The 22,625-nt window shown below is 41.4% G+C and overlaps 1 protein-coding gene across 3 annotated transcripts; it reads right to left on the reverse strand.

The window, feature by feature from the left end:
- Nucleotides 1-1,513: 1,513 nt before the first annotated feature.
- Nucleotides 1,514-22,044, reverse strand: cc2d2a (coiled-coil and C2 domain containing 2A). 3 transcript variants are annotated; one of them, XM_030728366.1, is made up of 40 exons: nt 21,934-22,044; nt 21,554-21,641; nt 21,258-21,311; nt 21,001-21,081; nt 20,758-20,908; nt 19,129-19,211; nt 18,904-19,005; nt 18,747-18,827; nt 18,567-18,656; nt 18,306-18,465; nt 18,083-18,219; nt 17,864-17,995; nt 14,438-14,647; nt 14,236-14,342; nt 14,003-14,143; nt 12,771-12,927; nt 12,312-12,580; nt 11,873-12,050; nt 11,620-11,773; nt 11,344-11,491; nt 11,106-11,244; nt 10,815-11,018; nt 10,617-10,709; nt 10,420-10,511; nt 9,733-9,747; nt 8,852-9,019; nt 8,711-8,768; nt 8,511-8,620; nt 6,304-6,400; nt 5,918-6,016; nt 5,656-5,832; nt 5,052-5,066; nt 4,740-4,943; nt 4,564-4,653; nt 4,359-4,472; nt 2,670-2,804; nt 2,468-2,590; nt 2,328-2,386; nt 2,069-2,246; nt 1,514-1,901 (listed from the first exon to the last, which is right to left on the reverse strand). In XM_030728366.1, exons 1-40 carry the CDS (start codon nt 21,984-21,986, stop codon nt 1,716-1,718), a joined length of 4,932 nt encoding a protein of 1,643 aa, XP_030584226.1. In that variant the 5' UTR covers nt 21,987-22,044; the 3' UTR covers nt 1,514-1,715. The 3 variants fall into 3 exon arrangements, with proteins under 3 accessions (XP_030584226.1, XP_030584227.1, XP_030584228.1); XM_030728367.1 differs by lacking the exon at nt 9,733-9,747; XM_030728368.1 differs by lacking the exons at nt 5,052-5,066; nt 9,733-9,747.
- Between the last annotated feature and the right edge of the window lie 581 nt (nt 22,045-22,625).

Consider the following 22,625-nt stretch of genomic DNA (forward strand, 5'->3'; position numbering starts at 1 on the left):
GGCTCATTTTAGCCAGTTTGCTTCACAAGAAACATCATCACCAGTTCCACTGAGCCACCAGCTGGCTCACCGTGCCCAACATGTTTTCCTTGACCCAGGCCGTGGGGTCATTGGTTATGTTGCAGCCTACATCTTGGCATTGTTCTTCCAAGTCTCTGGAAGTCTGATAGATGGATGAACACGGTTCTTCCAAAGAATATTCCTTCATCTGATTTTTTTGATGACAGTGGTGGAGGGTGCTCTCCAAGCTTTTGGTGCAAAATCTCTCATGTGTTTAATTGGATTTAGATCTGATGACTCTGAAAGGCATAGCATATGATTCACGACATCATTTTCAACCCATTCAGTAACCCCTCGTCTCATTGATGGGTGTTATTCTGGACGAGACCAACTCCTGTCAGGGGAGGAATGGTTTGTAGATTAAAAACTCAATATCAAATTGCAGTAACCTCTCCCTCTAAGACTGGGATTACACTCACTGCAGACACCATGGACCAATAGTCGTTCTACTAAATGTAGCAGGAGCCTATCTGCAGATCTCTGCACAGAGCATGATTTGGACACTGCTGTGGAAAGTATAACACCCATGTAAGGTGGGGTTCTCAAAGTCTCAATGACTGAGTGCCAAATTAGGGAGCCAACATATGATTGAAGACTCCACAAGAAAAATGCAAACATTAATGCTTTTAGTTAGAGTAATGTATAATTTTGGAATAATGAGTCAATCATTTTTTTTGTTTGGCTTTGGTTTACAGATTGTTGAGATGAGATGACATTTGACCCAAGATGTATTATTTATTCAGAGTTGGGAAGGTTTAGTCTGCTATGATGACTCCAGCAGAGGAGTTGACATCAATCTCCCTTAATCTTGCTCATTCAGGCTTTTTTTTCCCACTCACTACACGTCTTTGAGGGGTGACTGCACATAAGCAAGATTGGTCTGTGTAGTCAATGCATAGAGCCTTTGTAACTTACTTAACAGAAGTTTATAAATTAAATTCACATGGGTGTATGGGTCAAAGGTTCAGGTCTTTCTGTTGCACCTTCTTCTCTTGTAACTTTCTGTTTATTTCCTTAAAACAGCGTAAACACTTTCCTGTATTGATTGTTTTTAGGATGTTCAGTAGGAGTGTTGGATTGTAGTGTTCATATATATACACACACACTCGCTCAAAAAAAAAAAAAATTGAGGGCTCATTTGATCATCAGTGTAACACAAAGTCTGCTAAACCTCATGGGTATCAACCTGTCCAGCTGGGAAGCAGACACCACTGTGAATCCATTTCAGCTGCTTTGGGTGCAAATGAAAGTGAAAACAGGAGTAGCGGAGAGGCAACAACAACCTGGCAGGGCCTTAGAAGAGCATCAAGGCATCAGCAAGAGCAGTGACTGCTCCTTTGTGTGAGGAGGAAGAGGAGGAGCACTCCCAGAGCACTACAAAATGACCTCCAATGGGCTACTGATGAAAGTACAAAATTTGTTTATTACAATCCAGTACAACAGCAACTCCTGCTAAAACTGGCTGGCATTGCAGTCAAACAATATTCAGGAAGATAATTTGATATATAGTAATTTGCTTGTATAACAAGTTACATATTTTTTTTACAACAGTGTGCAAACAGTGTGATAATTACATAAGGTCATAAGCTTCAAGAAAGTTAAAGACTGATACTTCACAAAAGCAGCAAAGGACAGTCAGATGAGCACCTCTTACATCACATGCGGACAAGTGAGGCCAGGTAAATCCACACTGACATGATGTTATTGGGGTAGGGGTGTACATACACAGCCAGAGCAAACTCCACATTTGATGCCTGAGCGCTGTGAACTCCAGTGCTGTACACCGCCTCTATGATGGGCCGAATCTCAGAGAACGGCAGATTCAAGGGGAATCCTGAAATCTTCGGAGAACAAAGGGGGGGCTGTTAGTGATATGAACTTTTCAAAGTGAGCTCACATGCTTTCTGCCAAGTTCCACAGCACACAGATTGAAGATCAATGACATAACACAGTGACTCAGAGTGTAGTACTGTAGCTTCATGCAGGGGCACACCCTTTTCAGACTTACTCTGTGGTCTCCCAGCAGGCTCTGCAGCTCATGGCGGTGTCCCTCAGCCACATCCTGCCCTCGGCTCAGCTCCAGTTTGGGCAGGAACTGTTTTAAGGTGGTGGTGCAGTAGCGGTTCCAGCGGGTTGGCTGACGAGGTCGCCACTCCATTATCTTCTCCTTCAGGATCCTCTCAATCCTATTCGGAGCAAGATGGTACATGTGCTCGGTTTAGCCTACAGTTGAATTGAGAAGTGGCTATTCTTGCCGTTTTACTTGCCTGTCCTGAAGCTCTGCTGCAGCTGCTCTGTCTGTGCGGCGATAAACCAGCTCCTCTGGCTAAAGACAGTTAAATATTTTAAAAACAAACAAATAAATAATAAATAAGCATAGGTTTATACAGAAATACTGAACACTCACTTGTACGCTAGACAGGCCAGGGTGGGAGAAGGTTCGGGAGAAAAACGGTTTCCACAAATTGGCTTTCGTGATGTCAAAACTGATCCTCATTGGTGATGTATATTGTTGAATGTTGAACCAAACCTTAAATAAATAAATAAATAAATTTTATATATATATAAAAACATGATGAAAAGTAAATAAATGTAATACAACTACTCACATTGTCAGCATTGACCAAGCAGCCAACTGTCTGCAGTGGGCAGAAGGTGTCATACTGCCCGTAGAATTGACCGCTGCTGGGATTCCAGATAAGGTAGCAGCTCTGCTCAAAGGTCAGGACATAAGCCGTGGGTCCCTGAGAAAGCAACATTTGAGAAAGAACAGTGCTGCTGCAGAAACAAGCCTGGAAAATTAAGCAGCAAAAATAGCAGTTTTGGCAGTAGCTGCTTGAGAATGGCTGCCAAAGTCAATCCTCATAAACTCCAATATTAAAGTATGCAACTTTACAACAAAGATAGCATATTTACATCCTGGCACAAAAAAAACAAACAAATAAAAAACAGTTCTGGTCTCTATGAAACTTTTTTTGCAGGGTGAATTGTTGAATAACACTTTTAAACTGTATTAAGGTTTAGAGTGTTCATTATTATGGGTGTGGCCACTTTGGGAGACAGGCAGCTGTAGCCGACAGCTGTCTGCAAGTCTTTACCTCAGCCAACTGGAGTCACTAAACTGGACCTCGTTACAGTGTTCAGGGTGTTGGTGCCTTTTTATTGAGGATATCTGACACAAACTTTGGGCTTCTCTGTGGTACAGCCTGTTCAAGAAGCTTGTATTTGAGTTTTAGTGAGTGAAATTATAATACTATATTTGTTATATATATCTCTCTATATATCTGTTACTTAGCAATAATTAGCAGTATTTGTGTCTGTGCATTGCATTGTTACAGTTTATGAATTTCATTTTTTACCGGCACCCAGTTATTTTTGTATTGTGCGTGTCCTTATCTCCATTAAAACTCTGACACTTCAAAATGAAAATAAGTTAATACTTGCTGCGTGGTACAAAGAAAAATAATCTTTTTGTGACAACTGTTACAACTTTTGCATAACTCCCCATTTAAACTGGATGAAGACTTAAAGTTTGCGTTACACTGATCTACAAAACACATTTGCTGTCAGTCGCCCATCCTGCTCAGATTAAATTTTCCCTTATAATTGGATTTCCATCACTTTCATATTGTGATGAAATCTTTCCCCACCCTCATCGCTGACATCATCCAGATTTGGTGGAAAAAAGTTGAGACGAGAACGTTAAAAAGAGCAACTTCAGTGACATTTTGGCACTCTTTAGCTGATGTGCTTTCAGCATGTTTTTCAGAAGCTCAGCATCATTTTCGCTCTGTGACAGGCTTGCCAAGAAAATTCTGGACAACCTGCACGAACGGGCCCCGTGCTGCTGACTCAGTTGGCTTCAGTTTCTTTTTGAACTCATCGTCAAGCATCAGTTCACAGATTTCAGGACCATCGAAAACACCTTCCTTAATTTTGGCTTCACTTTTCTGGAGACCAAACGCATTTCTTAAATGCAGAAACAGATTGCCGTTTCTGTCCAGTCAAGCTCGTTATCCAATACTTACACAATATACAAACATACAAAACATCACAACTAAAAAAGATGGGACGTGCTGGATGAAAACGGCTCCCAAGTGAAATTTGGTAAAGTACAGGGAAAGAATCTCAATAGCAAAATGCTTATTGACCAGTGCTATCATGGGTGTGTGCTCAATACTTGAGGAAGATGCATTTTTCTTGATAAGTATTTTTGTCTTTTAAGTTCCACTATATTTAAATATGTGACACATCATGAAATATCAGAAATATTTTCAGGTTTAAGAAATGTCACCCACCTCTGGTATGGCTGTGCCAATTAAAAGCCAGGCTTTTTTGCCCATAGACAGGAAGTAGTTACACAACAGCACAGCATGTTCTTCTTCATCACCTGCTAGAAGGGTGAGGAATTGCTAAAAAACAAAGAAAGAGAAACCCAAAGGTTGCAACATGGGCATTTCCCCTCTGCATACACTCCTGGCATCTCGAAGAGAGTTCACTTACGTCGCAGGTGCTCCACAGGTCGCAGGTTACAGAAAACGAAACGTGGTCAGGCAGAGAAGGGATGAGTGAGACAAATCGAGCAATGAGGGACTGTGCAGGGATAAAATAAGTGTATCAATAAATTATATCCAATAAAAGAAGATTTTTTTTTCGACATTCCGTACAATCACACCGACCGTGGCTTCCAAGGGGTTATTGGGGAATTCATCCAGCAGCTCCCGTGGGGGGCTGAGTGGTCGAATGTAACGTGTGATGAAGACCGTCTTCCCACTGAGGTCTATGACTGTGGTAATGCACGGTCGGTCCGGATAGCTCTGAGCTGCATCCCTCTCAAATCTCTCTGAAGCCTGCAGTAAGCGCTCATCCTCTTGGCTGTCAAACTGCATGAGAAGGCCAAATATTAACGAACAATGAATAAGGCTAGTTAAAAAAAAATGTGAATTTTAATTAAAAATTATATTATATAAATGGCTCTAATGGACAGTTACCTTGACTTCCTTTATCTAGTACATGCAGCAGAGCAAAAGCAAATGAGTGACACAAGAGCATGACAGAAATAAGAACAAATTAATTTGTAACAAACCGTTTCAAAAATAAGAAATGAATATGCAAGTGTATATAGTGTACCAAATGTAGTTAAACACTTAAAAGAGGACCTGCTGTGCTTTCCTTTATTTTCTTAAAACACATTACACTAAATATGGCTCAAGTTTCAAATAATGAGAAGGGCCTTTCTGGCATTTTAAATGCTATAAATCATTCATTATTACTGTATGTATTGCTCTATGTAGACCTGGCAATGCTTACTGTTGTGACATGCAAAGTAAATACTGTAAATACTCAGGTTTAGCAACTTTTTTTTTTTTTTTTTTAAACTCCTTCGGGCTCTGTATGATGTCAAAGTTACTCAACTATAATTATGGAGCTGGAAATGAGCACAACAGGTCCCCTTTAAATTTGGAGAACTTGTCTAAAAAAAAAAAAAAACCAAAGCAACCATACTGGAAGCAAAAGCAGCTACCACAGAGTGATGCTGAATCAGAACTATAAAGCAGACACAATCAATTTCTTGAGACTGTCACTTAAACTTACCTTCTCCCTCACAGACTCTCCAGGTGTCAGCTGTGGATCGATAGTGATGAACAGCGTGACAAATGTTCCTTCACTCAGACTTCTCAAGATATCATAACCACTAACAGGAACATGGCTCCGCTCCTTGCTGTAACCCAGCAGCACAGCTGGCGTGTTCACTTTGAATGTTCCATCAATCTAAGAGATATGGGGGGAGTCCAGTGGGTCACTGTCATTTCCTGTTTGTACATCATACATCATGTCTGCTAAAATGCAGGCTCACCTTGGACTGAGAATAAATTGTGCTGAAAGGAATCTTGACTGAGCCCAGCCAGTGCTTCTCTACTTGGGATTGAATTGATTTCCCCCTCTTTTTGTCATTCTGAAGAACAAAAATACAAATAATAATATGGTACTGAGTGAGTGAGTGAGTGAGTGAGTGAGCAAAAATATATTTATATAAGGCTTTTCAAGTCAATAAACTGCTCACAAAGTGCTTTACAGAAGTATCAAAAACCAGCAAAATGGACACATGAACCAGTAAAACAGCACCACCCAAATGCCCGTCTGAACAGAGGAGTTTCAGCTGACAGGTGACACTGCAGAGACTTTAACAACAGTGATATGAAATGATTTATGAGTGAAACAAAGTGAACAGTGTTTACTCACCATTGCAGTCTCATACACCACTTCGTCAAATATGTTGATGAAGACCTCATCTTTGACTGACTGCAGGTTAGCAGTGCTGTAGTCACCGTTTGGAGCGCTGTAGAGAGGAAGATTAACAATTCAGCCAGTCTGTGTCTGCCTGGCACGTGGCAGCACCCAGCAGCCATCACGAAACACCTCCGTATCTAAATGAACTTCAATGCCAGCATCACCGGGACATAAACACTGCATGTGTAGAATCACCAGTCAAATTTGATGAAAAAGGCTCACAAAATAGGCAGGCACCAAATTAAGTTGTCTTTCTTATAATGATCTCTGGTCAAACACACCAAGCTTTCACTTTGTGATACAGTGCATTAGACAACTTAGTGTCTTCCTGGCTAGTAGTCCCAGGTAAGGCAGGTATAAAGGCACGAGGTTCAGTTTTTGAACAGAGTGGATCATTCACTGATCACTTCGTCATGACTGGATCATGAACACACCTACATGTTTCAGATCAAATTTTAATATTAGACAAACCTGAGTGAATGCAGTTTTCAAATGATGATCATAATAAATGATGATCATTATTTATTTACTACCTGGCCATGTGTGAAAAAAGTAATTGCTCCCCCCATTAAATCATGAGTTAACTGTGATTAACTATTTGTTTTGGAGAACTGAGTTTAATTTCATGAGCCACACCCAGGCATGATTATTGCCAGACTTGTTGAATCAAGAAATCTGTTACATAGAACCTGTCTAAAAAATTTAAATATGCTAAAAGGTCTGAAAAAGCAACACATCATGTCATGAGCTAATGAAGCAGAGGAGAAACAAAGTCATTCGTTTCTATCAGTTTGGAAAGGTTTGCAAAGCCGCCTCAAAGAAGGCAAAGCAGGCCTCACTTGCCTCAGTTAAGGTCAGAGTTCATGATTCAACAAAAACAAAGAGACTGGGCAAAAATGGCATCCATGGGAGAGCTCCAACACAAAAACCACTGCTGACCAAAAAGAACACAAATGCTCATCTCACATTTGCCAAATAACTTCTTGATGATCCCCGAGACTTCTGGGAAAATATTCTGTGGACTGACGAGACAAAAGGTAACGTTACATCTGGTTTAAAACTAACATGGTTCTTTTAATGAAATACTAACAGTCAAACATGGTGGTGGTAGTGTGGTCTGGGCTGCGGATGACGTGCTGCGATTGATGGAACCATGAATTCTGCTTTCTACCAGAAAATCCTGAAGGACAATGTCCAGCCTTTGGTTTGTGCCCTGAAGCTCAAGTGCGATGATCCAAAACACACCAAATTCCACCTCTGAATGGCTTGAAAAAAAATAAAATGAAGGTTTTGGAGTGGCCCAGTCAAAGTCTGGACTTAAATCAGATTGAGATGCTTTGGCATGACCTTAAACAGACCATTCATGCTCAAAAACCCTGCAATGTGGCTGAATTAAAACAAGTCTCCAAAGAAAAGTGGGCCAAATTTCCTCCACAGTGAAAGATTCACTATCAGTTATTGCAAACACTCGATTGCAGTTCTTGATACTAAGGGTGGCACAACCAGTTATTAGATGTAGGGGCAATCACTTTTCCCATACAGGCCTGGGCAGGTTTGGATAGTTTTTTTTCTCTCAATAAATGAAATGATAATTTAAAAACTGCATTTTGTATTTGCTCGGGTCATCTCTGTCTATTATTAAAGTTTCTGATGATCTGAAACATCTAAGTGTGACAAATATGCTAAAAACTAACAAATCAGCAAGGGGGCAGTTTTTGTGACATTGTGGTGGAAGCTGTAACAGCAGAGGAGTGAAGTGAAAGTGGCAGTTCCTCAGTGAGAGCCACAAAGGCAAACAGCAGCATAGTACATCTGTTAGACAGTAAAGACCACCCAACTGCTACGATAAATGCTGGCAGTAATAAACCTGAGGGCAGAATGATGCAAGGCGGAGAGAAAAGTGGCTTATACAAAGTTTTCCCTCAAAAACACAGCAGAGTTAATCCAAACCTGTACAAGAAACCGATTCCTTTGTTACAGTTTATCAACAAGATTGTCTGTCATATTTAAATACATGTTTATCTAAAGTGCTAAGTTATTTATAATCGGGATCTTGAATAGTGGAGATGTGACAGCTCAACCACAGCTATCACAAGATAAAACCAAAAAAAAAAAAAAAAAAAAAACCACAGAAGAAAACAAAAATAAAACCATTTCACCTAAAAGGCAGCTGCAGCTCCTCATTCCAGCATGGGTTTGGTCCATCAGCTGTGGTTGTTTGAAGTACTGTGCGCTGGAAGGAAACCTCCACAAATGGCCTGACTTGTATCTAAAATAAATACACAAAAACCTCACATACTTATTATATTGATTCTGTTGCTGCCTGTGCAAAGCAAACTGAGATCAGAGTGCGGTGTACCTGGTTAAGAAGCCAATCGCTGGCCTGAATGGCAGTGTGAGATGACTGTCCTAGTTTACTGTAATGAGAACACATTGAAACACGGTTCAGTGTCCAGTCAGATTTCTAAAAAGCATATGCCTGTTTCTGAATAGGACTCACTTGCTTTGAGGCCTACGGATGGGTATATCATAGGCCCGGATGATGTTAATGAGCAGTTTGATGTCTCCGTCAGACAGATTCTGGGCTGTCACCTTTTTTCTTTCTTTTCTCTGGGGTTTCAGCGGTCGTTTGGGTTCAGCCAGCTTGAAAAGGTTTATTCCTAGAATCCTGATAATTGCAACAAACGTGATCGCTTGGTCAACAGCCTACAGGACTCTTCGTTTAAAATTAAATCGTAGTGCAAAAAGCATTTGTTGCGACGTCACAAAAAGTTTTTGCTCTAACTGTAGGATGGGATTGTTATCAGCATCAGGACTCAGTCCCTCCAGGTATTTGCAGTTTTTCTTCCCACTATCACCAAGGGCTTGCTCATAGGGAGATTGCCTGATTATTGGGGGTTCTCTCTCATATTTTAGGGTCTTTACTTCACAATATAAAGCACCTTGAGATGACTTGTTGTGAACTGGCACTATATAAAACTTAAAACCCCAACAATCAGAGGATCCCCTGTGAGCAAGCACTTGATCATGGTGGGAAGGAAGAACTCCCTTTTAATAGGAAGATCCCTCTGGCAGAACCTTGCTAAGGAAGGAGCAGCCAACTACTGCAACCAGCTGGGGAGTGACAGGAAAGAGGAGAGTGCTAATATTTCTGTGCCTTGAAGTACAATTTTGATGTCTATGAGTTTTACAATAAAAAAACAAAAAAACCTTAATTTTGCTTCATATTTTGACTAAATTATTTTTGATTATTCTACAAAACCCTGGGAGGACTGAATACTGCAAAAGGTCTGTTATCAGTACTGCACTGGTATTCAGAGTTCAAACTAAAAGGAGAAAGGGACACAGAGGGTGTGAGAAAAATAAAAATAAAGAACATACCCTGGACCTGCACCACTGTAAAAATACAAAGTAGAAGAAAAGCAGAAAAATAGAACAGAAAAAAAAAAAAAATCAAATCATGAGAAAAAAAAAAAAAAAGCGTGGAGAGTAACAGCACGACTGACACCGATGTACATTATCAGATATAAATCTGCTTAAAAATAATCAAATACTGACACTGTTTTCAGATTTTCTGTTATCGTGTCCACATGTTGTGAAACTGGCTCTAACACAACAACTTAACAACTTCCAGAGGAGAGAACAAATCAGCCAAGCGAATGCAATGTTGAGCTAAAGATCAAATCCACCGATCCAGCAGCTGCCAAGACACATGCTTCCATCAGCCTGTGTATTATGCAGGCCCTGCCACTCCCAACCTTTCCTTTACATCTAGCTGGGAGTTCAAGGACCCTCTGTGATCTTAAAACCTTTTTGACACCAGGAATAAGCACCGAATATACAGAAAATAAGAACTACAATGTACTGAGATAAACTGCAGGATTTCACCCTGAGATGCAGTAGAGTAAAGGTAGGAAGTCAAAATCTAAGTGCAGTACTTGAGTGAATGTACACTGCACAGCTGGTGACTGAAGAAAGAAATAATCCTACTCTAAACCATACTGTACACAGCATAAAAGTTTATCTCCTTGGAGTCAGAGGACTGTTTAGCTTAAACTAATAATTTACCCAATGCTTGGAATTTCCTCTTCCATCACCACATCAGACAGCAGGTAGTGATGTTTGGCAAGAAGAAACCTGTTGTTGACTGACTCTCGGATCTGTGGGAAAAGGCCAGGATTACATAACACTTAGGGCTCTTGTGTTAAAAAAAAAAAAAAAAAATAGAGATTAAAAAAAAAGTGTGTGTGTGTGTGTAAGCTCACCTTCTGAAGATATTTGGCCAATAAAGCTCTGTGAGAATCCAAATGTTCTTTGGTGTCTATTATCTCTCCCTCTTTCAATCTTTTTTCATATTCCTGAATTAATTTTAACCAAAGTTAAATATTAGCTTCTTGCAGAGCTAAGGCATCTTCATTCTACCACATTCATAATATTCTGCAATGCATTTTTGAAACGCTGACCTGGAACACCTTATCAAGGACCTCCCTCTCCAAAGCAGGAACAAATTTGTAATTGCGAAACTCTGCCACTTCCTGGTGCCTCAGCCTGAGCAGGCGGAACCTTTTAGACCTCTCCAACTCTTCATCAGTCACAAAATTAAAGTCCTCTTGCAGATGTTCGAGACGGAAGTACTCTGGAGCCCTTACCTCTCCACTACTGGCCACCTGGGAAAAACAGATACAGTTATAGAGGAAAATTCTTCATTTGGTAAGTTCAAGGCCTCAAAAATAGCACAGTCTTCAGATACCCACTTTCAGCAGCTGCATGATGGAAGCATTTTTTGGATCGTTTGGATCCAGACGTGACTGTCTGGCCCACTCACTAATTTTTTTCATGTCATAAAGTCCAGATGCCCCAATGTGGGCAACAGCATCGAGATGGCCCAAGCCACTAAGACACACAGAAAGACAGAGATTGAAAATAATAATAAAATAAAATAAACAGCTTTACCTTGTAATTTTCTTAGGAAAATCAATTGAAAGACACTACCTGTGAATGCCACCAGGTTGCTGAGAAATAGGAGGTGCGAGGGGTACGTCATCTTCACCGATCCCCCAAGAAACACAGCATGCGACCTTCCCAGAGGTCAACAGGATCTGCTTGTTACTGCCATCAGCTTCAAAGGAGAGAGGCACATCTGAGGAGGTGTACGACGTGAAAGAAAAAAGTAAAATGACAAGTTGATATATTAGTAAAATTCTTGAAAAGGGCGTTTTATGTCTGAAGTAGTGCCCAATGGGGAAAAAAAAAAAGAAGCTTTTTTACCACTTCCAACTCCCTCGTGGTCGAACATCACTCTCTGGTTGCTGCTAAACTCAAATTCCTCAAGAGGAACGCTGCCTGTCACGACTGAGGGTTCTGGCACTGGAAGAAACACCTGAGCCAGGACAGAGCAGGATGATCCAATCTCCTCAAACACCTACCCACACAAAGTAAACACAAACACAGAAATGGTGAGAAAAGATCGCAGCAGTCAAATATGACAAAATGGCATCATGTTCAGCGCTCTTTACTGTACCTGCAAACTAACGCTTTGGGGACAGTTGACTATCTTGAGATTGAAAATCTGTCCAAAGTGCACCCTGAAGTCGGCGTTCAAGGAGCGGCTGTCTGTTCGCGAAACTTCTTTGCCGTTGTAGAGGATCTTGATGAAAAGAGAGCGTCTGGCAACATCTTCTCGTCGAGCAGTTTCGGCCCTAAAAAAATGAAGAACTCAGACATGATGAAAAACATTCACAATACCACAGTGAAAGTGCAGCTGGTCCTCATAACTGCCGTTGTGTATTAAATATTAGATTAACACAAGTGACACACCTGTCACTGGGTGTGATATTTTCACTTGTGACAAATATTCTGGTATTAAGTGGATTTATTTGCTGTTTTTTCAAGATAACTCTTCACTGGCAGGTTTCTCCTGACTAAAGAAACCAAGACTCTCACTATGTTTCAGCTCATACCTGGGGCACTGTTCACTGGCAGTGACACTTCCTGATGCAGACAGCACTGGGATCAGGATGGACTCTCCTGGCTTCCTGCGTATCCTGGAGGCTTTCTCCCTCACCCACTGCTCTATGGAGCCAAGGTCTGGTCTCTCTGGGGGCTCTGGCTTTGGAGGGCTTTCTTCAGCGGGTCCTTCTGATTCGCTCACATCCTGTTCTCCGTCTTCTTCATCAGTGTCATCCTGTGCTTGACCTTTCTTCTCTTTTCTCTTTTTCTTTTTGGCTTTCTGAAAACAGTGAACATGAGTAGGTGTGTGGGTATCTGCGTACATTATATTTCAATATGCAAAGTCTATTTTGAACGTCATTTTTTTTCTCTGGTGTGAATTTTTCTTATTTAAACATTTTATTTAAATGCGTAATATGCAGGGGAAAGAAACCGACTGAGATGAAGACGGCAGATAAAAATGTAGGCACCTGTTTCTTTCTCCAGATTTTCCATTCTTCCTGCTGTTTCTTGTACTCAGCTAACTTTTTCTGGAATTCTTCCTTACTCTCAGCTTCTAATTCTGCAACCTCTGCCAAGATTTCATCTTCATATTCCTGCTCATCTGATGCTCGATCCACATTCTCCCTGGAGAGGCGATGGACAACAGCAGGTTAATGACATGCTACAAGAATCTGCAGAACGCTCTTAAGAGCAAATCTTACATCATTCAGCTGATATCAGGTGTGATGGATTTTAATTCAGGAAAATTGATTCTTAAATTATTAAAGTGGACCTATTATGCTCATTTGTAACTATTTTATTGTTGGACTGTTGAAGTAGCTTTAAATTTTTCACAGTTCAAATAATCATGTATCTCATACTGGGCATTGGCATAGCTCAATAATTCATCCTCTGCCTGAAACAGCCAATCTAGTTCCTCTCCCATTAACCAACCACCTTTCTTCTGATTGGCTTCCCTTTGCAAACAGAAGATTTGAACAACAGGTGGGAGGGGCTTCTGTGTTCACAGACAGTGCTGTGCATGTGTGAGATCACCATTAGGGATCTCTTTGACATCATAGAGCCAAAAGTTAAAAAAAAAAAAAAAAGCTTGAAAATAGCATTTTAGCTCATATGGATAACTTGAACATATTATTTGTAACTTTTGCCATTTTTAATGTTAGCAGTTGACTAATGGAGCAGTGTACATATACGCACATACATTAAATATTATATATATATATGTATAAAAAATCCATCCATCCATCCATCCATCCATCCATTCGCTTCCGCACATCCTGTTAAGGGTCGCGGGGGGGCTGGAGCCTATCCCAGCTGTCACAGGGCGAGAGGCAGGGTACACCCTGAACAGGTCGCCAGCCTGTTGCAGGGCCAACACAGAGGGACAGACAACCTTTCACACTCACATTCACGCGCTCATTCACACCTATGGGCAATTTAGATTAGCCAATTAACCTAACCCCAGTAAGTGCATGTCTTTGGAATGTGGGAGGAAACCGGAGTACCCGGAGGAAACCCACGCAAGCACGGGGAGAACATGCAAACTCCACACAGAGAGAGGGAGAGGCCTGGGCCAAGGTGGAATCGAACCCAGGCCTTCCAGATGGTATTCTAACTGTGAGGCAGCAGTGCTAACCACTGCGCCACCGTGCTGCCCTGTATAAAAAATAAAAGACAAAAAATAAGGGTAAGCAGTCACCTTCTGAGGTAGAGCTTGTAGGGCGTATTGGTAAACTTCTGAAACTCTCTCAGGGTTTTAATCTCCTTCCACACTTTAACTATATTCTTCAGAAGCGTCCTGTCTTTCTCCTGCTCACTGTCTCGCAGCTGTCGAGTGTTCCTGTAATAATTGGAAACCCACTATAGCTCAAGGAGTAAACTGTGCAGTACGTGTTTTAAAGCAGAACAGGAATTTCAGTAGGACAAACTCACCTAACCTCCAGACTGTACTCAGAAATCCTCTGCTGCAAGGCCTGAGTGGGGGTCTGATCACCACGGCTCTCCAGCATATTCCGCAGTGCACGCCTCAATCCATTCAACTAAAGCAGAAAGTAAGACACTAAACACACTGGACACTGTATATAAACTATACAGCCTCTTTCACTGTTCTTTTTAGATGCCTGGTGGAGTTTACCTTGTCAGTGAGGTGACCTGTGAGATTACTGAGTTGCCTGGTGTGGTACTGATCGTACAGCTGAGCTAGACGGGCGCCCAGGACATGTTCACGACTGAAGAGTGGGTGATGGGAGAAGATCAGCCCCATGACATCAACATCAAGCTGGTAGTCTCCCTCAGGATCGGCTGCACCAGCAATGTAACGATTTGCATACTTTGACTTCAATGCCTGGGAGATAGAATAACATCATCCATCATGCACTGTCCTGGAAAATGATAACCACTATGAATTATACTTGGCGCTTGTGCTTTCCTTGTGTGTTTCCAAGTTTCCAAGTATGTGCCAGTTTTAAGGAAGCATGAAATAGCTGGCAAGATTGAAAGCACCATCAGGGGAGTGCTGTAATGAAAAGTCATGCATGAAAATGATGTGTTATAAACACCCAACTTAACTACCACGAAAGCTGTGTTTTCTGGATGACCACATATGACAGCTGCACCTGTCTCTAGTATTCAACAAATAAATGAGAAGACAGTCACTACTATGAAAGACTGAGACTGAACTCAAAACTCTTTGTATCTGTAACTAATTTTACAGGATTTATACATTTGTCATATTATGTTTAACTGGCCAGTCACGCTTTTTCACCAGTCAAGTGTGAATAAGGCTGGAATCAGCTGCTTCTAATAAAGACGCAGATGTAGTTTGCTAACTCAGAAGAGATATAACACCCATCCATCTGTTCTAAATCGACCGGTGGTAACCAGGAATTTGTTTACATAATTTTCCCTATTTATTTCACCTTAATCCATTTCCCACCATGCATCACTGCTTCACTAGGCAGGTGAGCTATGAGCTTAACTGTAAGCAAGGTTTGGTGAGGGCAGCTGGGTGCTTTTTGCTGTAATTAGAATGTAACGAGGTGGCTTAAACTCAAGTAATGCATCACCTCTGCTCTGTGTGTAACATAGAGCACAGCACACAGTGAAACACACAAGGAGCTGTTTTCACACATGCAGACGCACCTCTTCAACCTGTCAACCTGTTCTTGATATTACTGTCGCTTGGTATTGCTATATCTCTTGCAACGGCCTTCTTCTTCTCTTTGTCCACCACTACTACGTCCGGTTAATAGCCATCATCAGTTTGTCCATCTGTATCTGGAAGTCCCACAGGATCTTAGCTCTCTCATTCTCAATGACCCTTGGGGGTATATCCCATTATGACCTTGAGACTTCCAGCCAATACTTAGCACAGATGTTTCTGTATACAATGCCAGCAACTTGGTTATGGCGTTCCATGTATGCCCTGCCTGCTAGCATCTTGCATCCTGCTGTTATGAGCTGGATTCTCTCAGAGTTATCTCTGCACAGCCTGCACCTGGGGTCTTGCCTGGTGTGGTAGACCCCAGCTTCTATCAAACTTGTGCTTAGAGCTTGTTCCTGTGCTGCCATGATTAGTGTCTCTGTGCTGTCTGTCAGTCCAGCTTTTTCAGTTCATTGGTAGGATTTGTCAATATCAGCCACTTTTTCTATCTGCCGGTGGTAGATGCCGTACATGGGCCTGTGCTTCCATGATAGTTCCTGTTCTTGCTCCTCTTCTTTCTCGGGTTTCTGCTGCCTGACGTATTCACTAAACACATGATCATTTGCGGCCATCTTCCTGATGCACTGATCTTTGTTGGTAAATCCGTACTTGATGGTGACTTTTGTGATTAGTTTGAAGTTGGCCTTCAGTTTTGTTTTCCACATCCCCATTTAACTCCTGACGAAGTCTCTCAGGGTCCTGTTGATCTTGTACAGTTCTAGGCATTCCAGGATCCATGTGTAAAGTATTGAGTCATAGGTTTTTTTTGTAATCAATCCAGGTGGTGCACAGATTGGTCAGTCTGGTCTTACAGTCTTGAGTGACTGCTCTATCTATCAGTAAGTAGCTGATGTTTTGCTCCTCTGGTGTTACTGCCAATTCCTTTCTGGGCCCCACTTGTGTATTGAGCCATGTGCTTGTTCATCTTAGCTGCTATGATGCCTGACAGGAACTTCTGTGTCATACTGAAGGTAATAGTTGGATGGGACCGGTTTCCTCTGGGAATCCTTGAGGATGAGGACCATCCCACCTTCAGTAAGACATTCTGGGTGTGTCCCATACATTAGCAGTTTAATTTGTGCTACCACGTGCTCATGGAGTGCAGGCAGCTTCTTTAGCCAGTAGGTGTGAATCATTTCAGGGCCTAGTGCTCTCCAGCTCTTCATATTTGAGACTCTTTCTTGGATGTCTGCTACTGTGATGGTTACTGGATCCTATTCAGGGAGGTTGCTGTGGTCTGCTCTTAGATCTTATGCCTCCTTTCCTTGTACCTACTCGGCTCGACTCAACTCAACTTTTAGGGTTTTCCATTAGGTTTTAGTACCTGGTACCAGGTACTTTTTTAGCACCTACACAGCAATGGTTCCAAGCAAGCAGGGTTTAGCCAAAAATGTGATGTCACCAGACTGCATGCCACTGATTGGCCAGGGAGTGACATCACAAGTTGAGTCATGAGAGCATAAAGATCTGGTTTACTCTATTGGCTTCTCTATCTTTGGTACACTTTTCAAGTAGTTAGCCAAGGCTTTGAGTCTTTGCTTGGCAGTTTCTAAGGTCTCAGGTATGGATGGACAGCTTGTTGTACTTCTTAGGCACCCCTTTCTTCATCACACCTTTCTGCCCTTTCTGCAGCTCTAATAATTGGCTAACTTCCCTTTGTGCTGCCTTGAGCATGGCCTCTAGTCCTCTTCTCCATGGAGGGTACTGCTAGCCGAGCATCTCAAGGATCACTGCTGTTGTGGTATACATAAGCTGAGTGGTTTCAGTGATGGTTGTAGTAGGGACCTATCTTTTAGTAGTGCCATCTTTTACCCATTTACCCGTTTTTGCTGCTAGTCAAACAAAGCAGCTAATTTAAGGCGATCATCACAGCAGTTTTTGTCATTTTATTAATGAATAAATAGGCAAAGTGTTTGACAGATTAATAAATAATACAATAAGTTTGTTGCAATCACACTCTCCTTACTTGCAAAATGAAATATTAGTGGTACGGATAAAGCACTGAAAAGCTAGAATTCAATTTAACACTGGCTCTTCTTCAAAGGTTACTTCACAGCTTGTGTGACTTTTAATGTCTACAAAGGGAGTTTGGAGTTCTGATGTTGCTGTAAATTGTCAGAAGATATGATATCACAGACGTGTTGCCCTCCACCCCTGATCTATCCCTCCAATAACAAACGCATACTTCCTCCTTGTTTCTTTGTACCAAATGCCAAACTGCCCTTTTGCTTTTTTTCTAAAAGGCAAAGAGGTTAGAGAACAACTGATAGCGTCAAAACACTTTCAGCATAGGAATGCAAACAGCGTTTTAGATTATGAAAATGAACTGAATGATTAAAGTGTGTGCGTGTGTCTGACCTTCCTGTACACAGTCTGCAGTGCAGGGTCTATGTCCTCCTGCATGTGGAAGAGAGGGGGTCTTGTGGATGATTCCTTGATGGGGTTAGGCAGAGCGATGATCCTGCCATCATCTCCAAACCACTCCTTCCCCTTAGCAAATAATAACATATTTAAAAAATGTTTTTCAAAATCACACCTTGTGAAATTTTTGAGTTGTTCGGCTTTTTTTTTTTTTACCTTCTCCATTTTCAAAATTCGATTCTCCAGAATATTCTCATTGGTCAGGGATACAGTAGGCCTTTCGCCTACATAGAGACCCTCATCCTCCAGGTAGCGAGGCTTCATGTTTTCAGGCAGTTTGACAGAGGGTGGAACTATGAAAATTAAACATAATAAGAACATTTCCCCAAATAAGGCAGGTGCAGGCATGAATCAAATGATTTAATACATTATATTACACCTGCTCGAAAGCTGGGCATAAACAGGAGTTCGCGTCGTTGCTGAAGAAGTTTTTGGTACCCGACATACTCAGCCTTCTTCACTTCCAGGAAGTCCTGGGGTGACTGGTCAATGACAAATAAGTCTTCCTCTTGGTTTTGTGCAAGAGGAGCTTCTTCACTCTGAGAGAAGGAAGACGATTATTAGGGAGTTACTCCATCTTATGCAAATGCAAAAAATGTAAGAAATGATCGTGACAAAAATATTACTGTTTGTGAGTTACCTGGGTTTCAGCTTCTTCTGGTGGCTCAGGGTCAGTGTTGAATGTAAAGAAATTATATGCTTCCTCAGCTGTTGGCAGGCCATTTCCTACCTGTATTTGAAAACAATTAAATTAATCAATTAAATTGAATTATATAGCTGCTTCTTGCATAAAGTACATCAATCTCAATTCAAGCCTTACTTGTTTTGCTGCTTCTCTGAACCTGACCCTGCTGCTGAGGGCTGGAGGGGAGTCCTGCCTTCCAGCTCTGTCTGTGTCAACCTGTGAGACACCAGGAGTTAACTTCCTCTGCTGGACAGGATTACATGAGCCCAATTAAGGCGAGATAGCGGCTCACCTCTCTGTCAAACCTTGTTACGGTGTCTCTGTCTCTGAGGCTCTGGAGACGACTAGTAAGCTCAAGAGAAGCCTCCTGATCCTGAAGGCTTTCGCCTTTAGACTGAAATACAAGAGACCACAGATTGCACATCAACAATTTTACTCAAGGATGACATGGAAAATGATTATTCAGACTGTGTGCTGTGTGTACTTTGTGTGCAAAAAGAAAATAAACCAGGTTTACCCTGGCTGCTTTTAGTTTCTCTTGCAAGCGTCGTGTCACAAAGTCATCTAAATGTTGAGTACGCTGAGTTCTTGAGGAGAGACCTAGAGCACAAAGTACATCTTGAAACAATTTTGTTTAATGCTTACTTATATTTTGTTACAGGCACCAACTGTCTTCTATTAAATGCTGATATTAAATGCTCAGTCAGCTGCTTAGATTTGGTGATGTGATGCCTGATTCAGAATTTCCAGATTTACATAATAAGTCATGTTCAGTTGTGTACCAAGTAAAGGATTTTTTTTTTTTAAGAATCCTAGGCCATATTGTTAACAACCCCCCCAATGCATGTGTCCAAACCATCGCAACCTTCCCTCTTTAACTTTGTCTCCAAACCCCTCTCTGATGTACTCATTTCTAATGCTGGTCACTCCCAATGAGAATCTTAACATCTTAAACTGCTACCGTCTAGCAGGTCTCACTACCATCCTTTCAACCTTCCCTTTTGCTGTTCTTCTGTCATAAATCACCCGTGACAGTCGTGTCCACCTACTCCACCCTGCCCGCACTTTCTTCTATGTACTGTCTGTTGCTTTGGGTGGTTGACCCCAGGTATTTAAACTCATTTACCTTCACCACCTCAACTCCTTGCATGTTTACCTCTCCACCTGTCTCCCTCTCATTCACATGCATGGATTCTGTCTTGCTTCTACAGACTTTCATTCCTCTTCTCTCCAGAGCATACTTCCACCTCTCCAGGCTCACTTTTACCTGCTCCCTACTCTCACTACAGATCACAGTGTTGTCTGCAAACATCATAGTCCACAGAGACTCTTGTCTGAGCTCATCTGTCAATCTGTTCATCACCATTGCAAACAAGAAGGGGCTCAGAGCGGATCCCTGATGAAATCACACTTCCACCTTGAATCTATCTGTCACTCTTAGCACATACTTCACTGCTGTCTCACTGTCCTCATATATGCCCTGCACCACCCTCACATACTTGTCTGCCATTCCTGACTTCCTCATGCAGTACCACAGTTCCTCTCTTTGCACCTTATGCTTTCTACAGATCCTTAAAGACACAGTGAAGCTTCTTCTAACCTTCTCTGTACGTCTCCATCAATACTCTCAAAGGAAACATCACATCTGTAGTGCTCTTATTCAGCATGAAGCCATACTGCTGCTCACCGATATTCACTGCTCTTCTTAACCTAGCTTCAACAACTCTTTCCCATAGCCTCATGGTACGGCTCATCAACGTTATCCCTCTGTAGTTACTACAGTTCTGCACACCACCCTTGTTCTTGAAAATCTGTTCTAGTACACATTTTCTCCATTCCTCAGGCATCCTCTCACTCTCCAAAACTGTGTTAAACAATCTGGTCAGCCTGGTCTTTTGCTTCTTCTTTATCCTCATGAGTTTACGACTTATATGCTTTATTTTTTTGTTGCCCTTGTGAAGTACTTTGGAATATATATTTTGAAAAGTGCTCAATATATAAGATGATGATTATTATTGGCCTTATTTGCTGCAAAAAAAAGAACTATGCAATACTGTTTTGTTACTGCTACCAGATCATTCATTCTTTGTGAATGATGTAAACAAGAAGGAGTAGAGGCACATGGAGTAAAGACATAATCACAAACCTCTCTGAGAACCAGTTTGAGATTCTGATAAAACCACTGAATCGTCCGCCTTCTCAGACGTCCCCTCGTCTGCGCTGTACTGCAGGGCGGAAGGGAACTCGTCCACATCTTTAGCATCATGGGACTCCTGGACTGAAGACTGTTCAAGCAGCTAATAAAAGCCAAGACCAATCAAAAGTGTTAGACCTCATAAGTTTGACATTAGTGGAATTACAGAAATGCGGTTACTAACAAAGGATGTACCCTTTTCTTTCTCCTCTGTCTCTGAGCCCTTAAATTGCGTTTCAAAGCCTCTCCTTCATCTTCCTCACCATCTTCAGGTGCCTGGTGTCACACAGGGATACAGTTTACATGGATAGCAGCAGCAAATTTGCAACCAAGCTGGTATTTAGTGCACTAAAGCCAGAAGAAAAGGAGAAGAAGGAAAGAAGTTGGTGTTGAGCAGCCGGCAGCAATGCCAGGACACAGGAGAGCAGCTACAACCTAGTTAAGGTACCAACCATCATCGTAGTTTGTGGCTCCTCTTCACTCAACTTGGCAGAAGGAACCAGAGCCTATCGAGTACAGTTAGAATTACTAAAGAGTTACAAGCTCCTCTATCTGTGGTCCTGTGTGCATTTCTAATGTTGAGTCTGTTTAAAATGAGCCTGCCTCCTCCGGGTCATGTCGAGTCTTGTCAGGAAAGAATTACACGCGTTCATTTAATGCTTGGTTAAGTCGACAAGGAAGGTACCTGTCGGCTCACAGTGTTAAAGGGGGGAAAACGACATAAAGTTTGCCGAGGTCACAACTTTACCTGTAGGTCATCCCCAGTCCCAGTCATTCTTTTCACCAGCGCTTCTCGGAAAGCCCGCCGCTTCTCCTGCGGTTTTCCTCGACTATCGCTGCAACACAAATAGAGGTGCACTAGTTTCAAACACAGCCAGCGTAGCTTAGCTTAGCATCCCACAGGCGTATCATTTATAGTTTAAACCAAAGAGAGAACAAACAGTTACCCCGAGGAAGCCAGACTTGCGATAATACTTTTTTTTTCAACAAAAGTAGTCTGAATTAAAAACCGCTACTTTACTGCAGTTACATATATATGAGCACGTTTCTCGTGATTCTCTATTAACATTAAGGAAACAAATTCCGTTATCGCTGCCTAGTAACAGTATAAACTACTTCTCGACCTACCTTGAAAGACGGCCGATGGAAAAAAAACCTATTGAGCAGTTTTGGATTTTCATTCGTTTGGTGGACTGTCAATCAAATACCTTAGTGACGCAGTGAACCCGTGATGTACGGGGTCCGGGAAGGCACAGATGGATATGGTCAAACTTACTTAAAAAAAAAAAATTGAGATTAAGATTTTTGGGGTAATATTTTGCCGTAAACTATACAGTTATGCCTTATTTTTGGAAAATTGCATTTTAATAAAAATGCCAGATATATGAATAAGTAATATGCCTATATAACACTATAGTACTATGTAAAAAATTAATACATATATATATTTTTTCATATATTTATTTTTTTTACACACCCACACACACACACACACACAGAGACACTCACACAGACACACACACACACACACACGCACACATATTTTTTTTCATTTTTGTTTAGTGTTGGGATTTCCTTACTGTTATTTATTGTGCATTTAACATTTTTTTGGTGTCTGACATTTTTTGCAGCTCTGTTTACATGTTGAAGAAAAGTAAGTTTAAAAAATAGAGAAGGCACAGTGCCTTTGGTGTTTAGTGACTAGATTATGATTTTTCTTGAATAATATTTGTAGCTTTGTATTTATTTGAAAATGTGAATTTTAGATTATGATCAATAATCAATATCGTAATATTACTAGTAATGTTTTACATCATTAT

The sequence above is a fragment of the Archocentrus centrarchus genome, chromosome 4 (genome assembly GCF_007364275.1).
Source record: "Archocentrus centrarchus isolate MPI-CPG fArcCen1 chromosome 4, fArcCen1, whole genome shotgun sequence".
NCBI classification, from domain to species: Eukaryota; Metazoa; Chordata; class Actinopteri; order Cichliformes; family Cichlidae; genus Archocentrus; species Archocentrus centrarchus.